At 43.9% G+C, this 12,664-nt stretch overlaps 1 protein-coding gene across 22 annotated transcripts in view; it reads right to left on the bottom strand.

Moving 5' to 3' along the window:
- Positions 1-12,664, bottom strand: part of CACNA1C (calcium voltage-gated channel subunit alpha1 C) — a 1,333,094-nt gene that overhangs the window by 1,221,949 nt on the left and 98,481 nt on the right. The window contains exon 1 of one of the 22 annotated variants that reach the window (XM_033951128.1): positions 8,652-8,763. The exons of 20 other annotated variants lie outside the window; for them this stretch is intronic. Coding sequence is in view for 1 of the 2 variants with exons in the window: in XM_033951127.1 (XP_033807018.1) it covers positions 8,505-8,553 (49 nt within the window). In the remaining variant the exon portion in view is untranslated. One more of the 22 variants, XM_033951127.1, reaches the window with a different exon arrangement.

Raw genomic sequence — 12,664 nt, 5'->3', positions numbered from 1 at the left:
TACATTCAGAGCAGTGGCGTAGCTAAGAAGGTAGTTGCCCAGGGCAATAGCACCCAGCATTGCTGTGCCATGCACCCCCTGCTCTTCCCCATCATGCTATGCACACTCCATCCCTTGCCACTTGAGTGCCTCCCCCACCGCCTGCATACCTCTTGAAATGTTCGCCGGTGCAAGCAAATTTTCCACCTGCTTCTCGTGCTGACCTCAGCTCCCTTCTGATATCATGTCCCGGTCCCCTACATAGTCAAGTCACATTATTATGACCAATGCCTACCTCTGACATTAGGGACGCACAACCAATGAACAAATGCACAACCAATGAACAACAATGAACAAGTGTCACATGCAGATTTTGTGGGTATATAAGATGGGATGCCAGTACAGCAACCATAGCTGTCATGGGGAAAAAGTACGATTTATCAGACACTGAAAAAGACACGATGATCGGCTACCTAGCCAAAGGTGGCAGCATTTCAGAAATAACCATGTTTGTGAATTGTTCACGGGCTGCTGTGGTTAAAGCATACCATGAGTAGACAAATGGAACGTTTTTGATGACCCAATATGGTAACTGTGTGGCAGCATGAGCCATCAATGCAAGAGGAGCCTAGCCAATCTAGGCACTTAACTTACTTTTCTTAACTGGCTGAATCAGTGCTGATTGAAAGCACCATTAAAAAAAACAATTAAAATCTCTAAATTCTATCAGAAATCAAAAGTTTACACTTTGCAATATGACAGCGGTTAGCAATTTTTTTTGGGGGGGGGAATGCTCATTGCATCTTTTGCATTTCTCTAAAAATACTGTTATAATATGGATCTGTCAAGACTCCTGAAATACATCTTTACCATTATATTGACTGTCAACTGGTAGGCTCAGTAGACAGATAAAAAATAGAAAACATTTTCAACCGCACATGTGGACGTGGTCTAAAGGGATTATCACACTCAGGACCAGGGGAGTGAAAGGAAAAGAGGTGTGTAATTCCGGCTCTTAGTACAATCCCTAGTCCTAAGTCTTTTAGACTACTGCAACATTCTCTACTTCTCCTGCCCAGCAACAATGATAAAACTACAAACAATCCAAAACACAGCACTAAGACTTATCTATTCATTGAGGAAACACGACCACATCACAGAGGCATACCTCAACTCACACTGGCTTCCAATTCCGGCAAGAATAATATTCAAATTCTACTGTCTACTATTTAAAACCATAAACGACGACAGCCCAACCTACCTGAACAACCGCCTCATCCAAACTACATCAAGTAGACATACTCCATTCACGCACCCTCCAATCAAAGAAGTCAAACGGAAAAAACTATATGATGGCCTCCTAGCCACACAAGCAGCAAAACTCGACAACCAAATCTCCAATCTACTAATTATGACCCCAGACTACAAAACATTCAGAAAAGAAATAAAGACTCTACTTTTCAAGAAATTCATGCAAATGACTTAACACCACTTGCTCCTTCCCACTTCCCACTTCCCAATACCTTCCTGATTCCCCAAAGCAACCTCATCTACTCTTTATCTCCTCTAGAAATTACCAGCTATCTTCCTCTAATGTTATGTAATGTAATATAGGGGGGAAAAAAACCATAGATTGAAGAAATATTGGGATTTTTGCCATTTAACACACACTAATAACAAAATTGTGTGTTATTTTCCCTTAATACAAATTATTTTGACACAAATGGAGAATCATTATAATGAGATGTAAAGCATACAAATCATCTTATAATTATGCACATTGAATACCACAGCTTACGTTTACCTTTGCAAGCTTTGTAATTTATGGAAACACAATGACACCTCCCCCCCCCCTCAGAGCATCAAGTCATTAATAAGAAACCCAGATCAAAGGGATCTTAAAGGGAATAATGCCAGATATATAGAACTCCTCACCCCTGCTCCTCCAATGACCAGAATAACCCCCTACTCTTCTTGAGCCCACTTCCTCCTCCCCCCCCCCCCCCCATGGCATCTACTGAAGATGTTTCCTAGTGGCAAGCCATTCAGAAGGGGTTCCCTGATTGGCAAAATCTAAAAAATCAGTATAGCTTGCCGGTCCTATGCTTCAGACAGATTTCCTAGGGCATCAGGCCACCCAGTGGTATAAATTAATATCTGGTTATATGAATAAGAAACCAAAAACAAGTTTGAGAGATATTTGAAGCATTGAGATTAAGCAGCAGATTTCTGCTACTCAATGGCCACGGATTTGGTCTTGGAGGATGAGATGTACAGCGTCAGCATCTGAGACAAACGTGGTTTTTTTTGTTGCATAGAAGTTTTTGGACCCCTGTTAGATTACAAAAATTAGATTGTTCTAAGTCAAATAGATGCTGGCACTGTCATCTCGATATAGGGACACTGGATCATCTGCTCTTCTTTTGTCCCTTGATACTTAACTTCTGGAGATCTATATGGGGACATATTACTCAGATTCTGGAGACTGCGGTTCCGCTATCATTGGATGTGGTAATCTGTGGAATGTTATCTCCTACACCTTTAGTAGACAGACATAAAAAATAGTAGACAGACATAAAAATAGATTCTTGGGTATTACGACTGGGTTAGCCATCCAAATGATTACAAGAAATTGGAAAAACTGTGACCGATTAAATTTTACTTTTTGGTGGCATTCGTTATGTTTATGTTACAGATTCGAAAAAAATTATTTTTGAGCAAGGGGGTAACAAATGTTTAAACGGGTATGGGGTCCATTGACTAATTTTATTGATTGTAATTGAATGGTGTTTCCCTGTACTTCTGGTTATAATTTACACATCCAGGAAGTGGGGTGGGAGGAGGGAGAGAGACAGTATAATGGGATTGTTGTCAGAAAAATATGGCAGTAATATTGCTTGGTTTTCTTGATTACATGTAAATAAGGGGGGAGGAGGTGAAAATAATTTTCACGTATTTGATTGAAAGATGTAAGTGCTTTTTTTAAAATATTCTGTATGTATTCCTATATGCACTGTTTTAAGTTTGAAAATGAACAAAGATTTATATATATACTAGTGTTTTAGCCCATTACATTCGTTAAAGTAACGGGTGCTAGATTAGCCCCACCTATACCCTGACTCTGACCCCACCCATGCCACGCCTCTATCATGCCCAGACCCTGCCTCCCACTGATCCCAGTCCCACCACCTCATCTTTCACCATTTCCTTTATACCCTTTTGGCCCTCCTGACAGGATCTTTACTTACCCGAAGCGGCAGCAGCAGTCCCGACGTACCAACCTTTCCTCCCTCAGTGCCCCAAAGCAGCAGTGGTCCTACCATTTCCATCTCTCCCTTTCCCCCTTTCACACCCTCTAACATCTCTCTCTGACCCTGTTTCACCTCTTTTGCCATCTTTCCCTTTCCTGTCCCTCTCTGTCCTTCCCCAAGACCATCTCTCTCTCCTGCCCCCTCCACACTCCCTGAAGTCTATCTCTCCCTATCCCCTACCATCTCTCCTGGTCCCCCTAGTAGCCCCTCTGTCCTTCTCATCCATCTGTCTCTGTCTCTATCTCCTCACCTCCTGCCTCTGCGGAGCTCTCGCAACTCCTCCTCCTCCAGCCAGGCTTCAGCCATCTGCCGCAGCGGCCGACATCCGCCTCGGGGGATTCTCGCGCATGCGGGAGCACGCAGGTGGGAGTGCGCATGCGCGCTTAGGGCTTTATTATATTACATATATATATTAAAAGAAACCCATGATCAAAGGAATTTCTTAAAGGAATGATGCCAGATATATAGAACTCCTCACCCCTGCTCCTCCATTGCCCTTAACCCCTACTCTCCCTGAGTCCACTTCCTCTCCCCCCCCCCCTCTCCGGCATCTACTGGAGATGTTTCCTAGTGGCAAGTGGAAGGTAAGGAGTTCCCCATTGGATGCTCCTGTCTCTGGCAACACCCAGCTTCAAAATGACACTAGTTGATACCTAGCTGTAGTTCTGTAACAGTACTGTTAAGGATCAAGCTGGCACATTAGGGCACCCATGAGATTATTTCTAGGGGTTGACCAATGCACTAATGCAGCAGGAGAACCTGACGATCAATGCTGTCCCCTCACAACAGGTGAGTGCTGGGAGGGGTTTATACTTGGTATCGGGGTTACTGGAAGTGGGGAGGTTATGCTGTCAGGAAGGGATCTTGAGAGAGGGGGAGGTTTATGCTGTGACTAGGGAGGGATATGAGGTCATAGTGGGCATCAGGGTCTGGGGTAGATGAAGGAGTTTATGCTTGGTGTCAGGAGGTTAATTTAAACAACCCACTCTTTAAGAGACAGAAGGCTTGTTTTGGGGCCTGCTATCTAGACAGGAACACTCGATGTTCTTAGCCACATTAACACAATTTTAGTGGAAATCTGTTTTATTAAAAAGGTCAAACATACAGAGCATCAAAAGATAAAGGTGATAAAAAGGACAAGTATGTCAGTAAACATGGTATGAAAAAGTGCAGAGCTTATCTCCCGCAGTCTGGTTGACGTGTACTGGAAACAATTGGTTTATGAAGCACATCAGAGGCAGAAAAGGCAATGAGTACAACAAAGAATACACGGGTGCACCAAAGGCCGTATAGCAATTATATCCCAAGCCCCAGAACTACCCCACCATCCCCCTACCCACCCCCCCTCCCCCAACAACACGAACAGAGAAAGAGATGAGCCCCCAAAGAATCAGAAAATGAACCTCCCGAGGAAGAAAGAGAACAGGGAAAAAGAGAAAAGAAAAAAAAGTAAGAAAAGAAAAAAAAAAAAAAGGAGGCGGAGAAAAGCTGGGAGGAAGACACCCCAAGGCCTTGAACCCCTTACCACTCAGGAATCAAATAGGCAAAGTATTAAGAATCAAACTGCAGGCCCGAGGGGACAGAGTAAATATAAGGACCCCATACCTGCCAAAAAAAAAAACTTTGATTGACGCAAAGAATGACGCGCTCGACCCCTCTCAAGCAGCATCAGAGCAAGCAAACGGTTACGCCAAGCCCAATAAGAAGGAGCCCAATCTGAAACCCATTCCCCCCCAAATAATCTTCTTAGCCACTAAGCCAGCCTTCCGCAAAAATAACCGACCCACCCTCGGAGGAAAACGAAAAATCTCAAATTTATCCAACAAAAACCCCTCCGGAGTAAGAGGTATAGAGCAGCGAATCACCCGTTTCCCACATTAACACAATTTTATATAGTTTCCACAGGTTTATGACTCCAGTCCTGTGGTGTCCTTCATTGCAGTAAAATAAAATAAAATTATTGTACCACAGCTTAGTAAGTTCTAAATGTATCCGCTCACTCTTGTCATGCCTTCAGCCAACTTTTTTCTTTTCCAGGTAATGTTGTCCAACTAAACTTTTGTGCTGGACAAAGGGGAATATTTTAAAAGAGCCAGATATATAAGTAAAAACCAATTTCACTTACATCAATCTTCTCTATGTGGGCACCCCTTGGAATCTTCCCAGCGGACGACAAACATTGTTTTTGCTGAGTTTTGTCAGTACTAAGGAAGAGCCACAAGAAGACAACTGGGGCTAATAATAATATACCAGTGCAAAGAAATTGAGAAGCTGAAGATCGTCTTTTCTTAAGAGCTTACCACTGGACCTTCTGTGAACTTTTAGAACTGTAATTATGATACAACAATTCTGAAGTACTAAGACGAGATATGGTAAAGATATGTAGTGATAGTGAGGTCCAGACCTAGGTCTGTATCAGATAACGATGCCATAAACTTTCAAAGCTTTGTTTGCTAACTCTATTGTAATTAAAAACCAAAAAAAAAACTGCATACGCACAGCATTAATAATGAATAAACTTTCATACTATAATATACAGCCTTTTGCAAACATCCAAATGAAATGATCGCTTCAAACCACACAGCACCATTTACATTTTCTGGTTGAGAAAAATATTCTACTGTTTCACTGAGTTATTAGAGAGAGGCAAATATATATATATATATATATAAATATATATATATATACCCCCATGTATCTGTATACAGTATATACCCTATGCCTGTTTTTACCTGTAATTAACACAAACATTGTAGAAAGCCCTCCAGACACTAGATAAGGATCAGCATACTCAAAAGAAACATAATGCAAGAGCCTGGTCCTATCATATAATTTTCTGCCTGCCCTGACTGTACTAATTAAGTACCTTTGTTAAACAGCATCCTTTCTCTATCTCTCTCTAGCTCTTTAATTTCCCAAAATTTTTCATGCCTCCCTTCTTCCTAACACAAGAACATTAGTGCTTGTTAAGATTTAAATGTGTACATAATTTTAATATTTTGTTCCCTAATGCAGTGCTGACATAAACAGGAATCAGCCACACTACCAACAGTGACCTGCTGACATTATGGGGATTACAGTAATGCTTGTCTACGGTTGCCACTGGTTTTATCAGCTATGTTTCCCTTTTCTTTGGACAACAGGCACATAATTTTATCTTGATCTCCTCTCCTCACAAATAAATGCGACTTCCTTTCCATGGGCATTTAAAAAATGTAAACTCGCTTATATTTTAATCAACGCTGCAGTAATTTAGTAACAATTCCAAAACTGTTTATACATCTATTATCCGCCTGTGCAGTGTTTTATTATCTGGCTCAAAAGAAAAATAAGTCAGAAACTTGTTTTTTCACCTCCAAATGGAACCGGGGCAAAGAATCCGCATCCACAGACAGATGCAAAACTCCTCCTTAAATTATATAATCACTGCAGCTGCTAACGAGAAGCAGGAATTCAGGTTGCCATAGTGTTGCCATATTGGTATTCATGGGCTGCTCGTCTGCCGCTCCACTTCCACAGCTTGTGCACTTAAAGGAGCACGCAGCTCTCCGGAAAACAAATGTAAAAAAATTAAAAAAAAAAAAAAAAAATGACAGCAAGAGAAAAGAAACGGCACAAGTTAAAGCAGCATCCCTTCCTTCTCTGCCACGATCTGCTTATTGATTGCGGCTGGTTGATCCGGCACGTAGTGGAAATGGAGATATTCTCGCAGCACAGACACAGACATGCATGCCCTAGCTAAACACATACGCACACATACATATCTCTGTGCACAGGGCTACATATACACACATGCTCTCCATCCAGACACGCACACACTTCACTTATGTAAATACACACATAGACCTAACCCACCCCAGTTATGGACTGAGCCACAGATACTGCAAAAACTGTATATCCCCTGTCCGCGCAGAACGAGATGTGACAGGAGGCCAGAAGCTAGTCTGGCCAAGGACCGGCAATCCTGCGTTTCTACTTAAACTGGAGATGTTCTCGCCTCTTCTTGGACTACAATCACCACTGCAGAAACTGCCCCAGTAATCCTTAGGCCAAGCCAAGTTTGCCCTGACACAGGCTTCAGCCGATACAAAAGCGTCTTTAGGCATTTTTTTTTTTTCCTGCTACAAGTAAACACAGATCCGTTTATTATTCCCCAGTGCTGCCAGTTTTACCTTCAAAGGCTTTTTCTGCTCTAGAGCCGTGTCTCCCAAGCCGGTGCTGGAGTACCCCTTTCCAGTCAGGTTTTCAGGATATCCGCAATGAATATGCATGAAAGAGATCTGCATACAAAGGAGGCAGTGCATGCAAATCCACCTCATGCATATTCATTGTCAATATCCCGAAAACCTGACCGGCAAAAAGGTACTCCAGGACAGACTTTTGGGAAACACTGTCTGCAATATACAAGTCCTGGCGATAAAGGGCTGATCCTCATGGCCATAGATCTTGAGACTGTATAAGCCAGCATGGAAGCAAAATAAGTGGCAGTAAAGAAATAAATATATATATACATACATTTTTGACCCGCCTCCCCCCCAAAAAAAGTTTCAACAGAAGGCTGGGGAAAATTGTGTCAGATTGTCTCCATAAGCGCAATGAGGACCTTTGATTAGTCATCGGACATAAATTACTTTTTAAAACCACTTGTAGCAGATACCCTATGCACAAAGCTTAAATATCCCCCCCCCCCCCCCCACCCCCGTGGCTTCAGACTGTATTGACAAAGCCAGGAGGTTGTAGAGGGGCGGCTTCCTTATTGCCTCAGACAAGAAATGTTCTGCGGCTTGTGGTTTGGCAGGATAAGGATTCTGGGGCAGCCGATCCAAGCTCTCCTGGTATCTTTTCTCCATCCTTCTCCATCTGGTCCCCAGCTACAGTCTCTGACACCAGGGAGCGTCCGCCTCCACTCTGATCCCAAAGAGACTTGGGGAAACTTTTCCTTCCCCCCCCCCCCCCCACCTTATTCCATCTGAAAACACATGAGCAATCGGGGTCATATATTTATTTATTGCATGGACTGCTGTTACAGGATTACTGCAATAAAGCTGCCCGCTTAAATATTCTCAGCATTATGTCAAAGAAAATTGGTGTCAAAGCCAGATTGTCCGTCTCCCCCTCCTCTGGCAGCATTACTAGAAACAGCCAAAGGGTCATTTAAACCCAACAGAACTGGGGGGGGGGGGGGGGTAGGCACACATTTTTTTGAAGGCTTACCTTGATGGTTTTCCTCTGGAATGTACATCCTCTTGTTTTCATTGACCATTTAAATTAGTGCAGGTTAAATCCTTCCGTGTCGGGGGGTGGGGAGGGGGGCAATGAAGCTGCAGTACGTTCCTTTTTTTTTTTTTTTTTTTGTATTACCTGATTCCCATTATCGCATCAAACACCAAAAACCGATCCCTTCCACTACTGCCTCCTTTAACGAAATAGCAAAGCATCCTCGGTACATCCGGGCCCCTTCCAAGAATTTAGCCCGGCATCTCTTGTTGCTAAACCAGAGAGAAAAAAAAAAAAACGGAGCAAGAAAAAGGATAAGCCCAGCAGTGAAAGAAAACCATCCACGTTCAGTCACAGGGCGCTGAACGGCTTAGGGCTCGACAAATGCAAAAAAAATAAAAAAAAAATCCACACAACTGGAAGGAAGAAGACAGGAGGGAAAAGATGGCTCATTTGCTGCTGTTTCTTATTTTAAAAAGAAAAAAGCCAGGCAGAGTGCGCTCTGTTGGCAAGAAGCGGTTTCTGCAGAGGAAGGAAGGGGAAAGAGAGGGAGTTGCGTGGGTCTCAGTCGTTGCCCTTCATTTCCTCGGCGTCTCACCGGCATTCGGACAGCTGTTCCCCCGCGCTGCTCGCCTCGCGCACCCACAGCCGCGCGAGCCGCTCCGACGCAGCCCGCTCTCACCTTCCCTCTGCGCGCGCGCGCTGCGCTGCGCCGCTCGGCCGCGTGCTGGAAAGTTTGCGTGCGCTCCCCGCGGATCACGGTTGCCGACTGGAAAGCGGGCTACAGACGTGACGTCAGGGTGGCGCGCGACATCGGGTTGCCTACAAAAGTGTGTGTGTGTGTGGGGGGGGGGGGATTAGAAATTTAAAAAAATTGCTGGCCCAAGAGAAAAAGACAGCCTGGAAAAGGAGGGTCGTCGGTGGCAAATGCCATCCAAGAACTCACCCAAAACTGTTTTTTTAGCAGAGGCAGTCGCTTATCCTTTCAGTAAAGAAACAGTTGTTTGGTCTGTACAAATTTATTTATTTCATTTCTTTTCTATTCTGTTGTCCCCAAAGCGCTCAGAACTGCTTACAGGTTAAACATACATATTATATAACTGACAGGTTACAATTTGACATAATTACAGAACAAGTTTCCTATACAAGATTGCATCCTAACTTGAAACAAACTAGGGATCTAGTACAAATAGAGTTTCCAGGTTACAATTTTGCATAGTTATCCTTGGCAGTGCATGAGGTTTTTTTTTCCCAATACAAGTTTTTGACCTAATGTGACACATTGAGATCTAGTAAATGCAAGCAGTGTCTCACTTCCGGCTCACCACACAATTGTTTCCCACGTACTCACCTTTATAGGACCCCCCAGGGACCCCTGAAGAAGACTTTTTGTCGCAACGCGGACCATGTTGGGTCCTGTATCCCTAGCGGACTAGGTCCTTTAAGGCTCTTATGTGGATGATTTACTTTTATGTGGATGAAATTATTTTATGTGGATGATTTCAGTGCACCTTTGGAACTTTGATACTTTCAAATAAAGTCCATTTAGGAATATCGTCACTCCACAGAGTTTTTTTGGTTTTCACATTGAGATATACATTTCTCTGCAATCCATTTGTCATGGGCAGGTAAAGGGGATTCCTCTCAGGTTATGGAGGCTATGTTGGGAGGGTATTTCGGGGTCAGCATATTGGCCCTGGTTTATAACTGGGATAGGAAAGCACTTGATTTATAACAACCTCTAAATGTAGAATTGATCTCCTACCATTATAAGCTGTCCTGTTCCCCTTTTGATATAAGTTTCCTGATTATTGTGTTTAGTCACTTATTGAATCTTGGAATCTCTATAATTGAGGACTTGAGAATGATAGAAAATTATTTGATATTTCCTGAAATTTGATTCAGGGGTCCTTTTATCGAGCCGCGCCAGCGGGGTTAGCGCGTCGGACATTTCATCACGCGCTAACTCCCGCGGCCGGCTAAAAAACTAATGCCTGCTCAATGCAGGCGTTAGCTGCTAGCGCGGCAGGTGGTTTAACGCGCGGTATTAGGCGTGTTAAACCCCTACCGCAGCTTGATAAAAGGACCCCTTAGTGTTTTCCTCAGATTTGAGATTTTATTTCTGTCAATCTTTCTGTTCAAGATGATTATGCTTGGAAATGTATTTGAAAATTAAATAAAGAATTTAAAAAAAAAAAGGAAAGCACATGATGAGTAAGATTATTATAAGTTTAAGGCATTGGGGTTGAATTATATTTTTAATTTAGTTACCCCTTTTTTTAATATATTTCTACCCTTTTGCTCTTTAGCCTGCACTTTCTATTTCACAAACTCCAACTCTTTTGCCTTTATTTTCTCCACCACTAGTTTGGAGAACCATAATGGTTTCCTTTTTTTCTTGTTTTTATTTATTTTCCTCACATAAAGATCAGTAGCCATTTTTATTCCTCCTTTCAGCTTAGACCACTGTTGTTCCACTTCTCTTATGTCCTCCCGTCCTATTAGCGCTTTCTTCACATACTCCTCCATTTTACTGAAGTCCACACGTTTTAATAAATCCAGGACTTTGAGTTTTGTGTGGCTGACTTCCACTTTAGTTGTTATATCGACCAAACTGTTTGATGATCACTACCGTTTGAGCAGAGCAGAATTAACCAATAGGCCCAGTAGGCATGTGCCTAGGGCCTGAAATGGTCAGGGGGGCCCAATGAAGGGGGGCATGAACATTGTTTTTTCCAAATGGTGATGGGCCTCTCAAGCATCGATCGGCAATGCGCCCCCACCCCCACCCCAAAGACGGAAAGTAAGACAAGCAAGCAACGCGGGTAAGAAAGGCAACGGGAACTATAATTTTGCAAGCGGTGCTGCTTACCCAAAGCTTCCCTCTGACGCAGCTTCCTGTTTCCGCCTGGACGCACGGTGGAGTGGAGTGGGGCGGGGCAGGGGGCCCAGTGTACTTGTGTGCCTAGGGGCCCTCGACAAATTAATTCTGCCTTGCATTTGAGGATCTGTAAAGGTAGCAGCAACCAGCCCCCCCCCCCCTACCTATCCTACTGCCATCTCTCCCTTTCCCATTTCAGTCCAGGAAAGGGGAAATTTTCAAGTTTCAAAATGGGAGCCCAAGCTCAACCATTAGGCAAGACTAGGCAGTGGTGTAAGATGGGTGAGAGGCGCCCAGGTAGAAGCGCCCCTCCCCCGTTCATCTCCACACCCACACCCCCGCTCCCCCCTGCTGTGTGCACCACTCCTTCCTTTTCTCTATACCTCTAGTTGTTCACCACTGCGAGTAACAACTTCAACGTGCTCCTCGCACCTATGCACGGCACCCGGAAGTGACATCAGGGGGAGAGCTGATGCGGTCACAAAGAACGCATTGAAGTTGTTGCTCATGGCAGATGGCGGTGAACAACTAGAGGTATGGGGGAAGGGGGTGCCACATATGCGTGGCAAGGGGAGGAGTGGGGAGGGACAGAGAGGAGGAAGGGTGCCAGTGCCTCCACCAACATGATGCCCAGGGCGGACCGTCCTCCCATTACTACGTTACTGGGCTTAGGGTAGCAGTTGCAGTCAAAGCAAAACAATAGGTTCTGACAGATACACAAACTCAAAGAATAATCTGTATTTTTATATGATTATCTGTGATGATCATAGATTGTTATTATCAAACTCCTGAGAGGGGGGGGGGGTGAGGCCTGCAGGCAAAGGGTTGAAGGGGCAGTATAAAGTTGAAGGTACACCTAGAGCAGGGGTCTCAAAGTCCCTCCTTAAGGGCCGCAATCCAGTCGGGTTTTCAGGATTTCCCCAATGAATATGCATGAGATCTATGTGCGTGCACTGCTTTCATGGTATGCTAATAGATCTCATGCATATTCATTGAGGAAATCCTGAAAACCCAACTGGATTGCGGCCCTCGAGGAGGGACTTTGAGACCCCTGCTCTAGGTGTACCTTCAACTTTATACTGCCCCTTCAACCCTTTGCCTGCAGGCCCCACCCCCCTCCCAGGAGTTTGATAATAAAAACTGCATTCGGGAATGAGACTTTACAATTTGGAGAAATGGTTAAGCCTGCAATAATTAATATGGAGGCTCTGTGGAAGGCTATTGAAATTATGGACTCCAATCTTAAAAAAAGCAGTTTCTGCATTAAGGACTGACT

Source organism: Geotrypetes seraphini, chromosome 7 (assembly GCF_902459505.1).
Source record: "Geotrypetes seraphini chromosome 7, aGeoSer1.1, whole genome shotgun sequence".
Taxonomy (NCBI): Eukaryota; Metazoa; Chordata; class Amphibia; order Gymnophiona; family Dermophiidae; genus Geotrypetes; species Geotrypetes seraphini.
The sequence above is the reverse complement of the archived record's forward strand: the minus strand, read 5'-3'. Positions and strand labels throughout refer to the sequence as shown.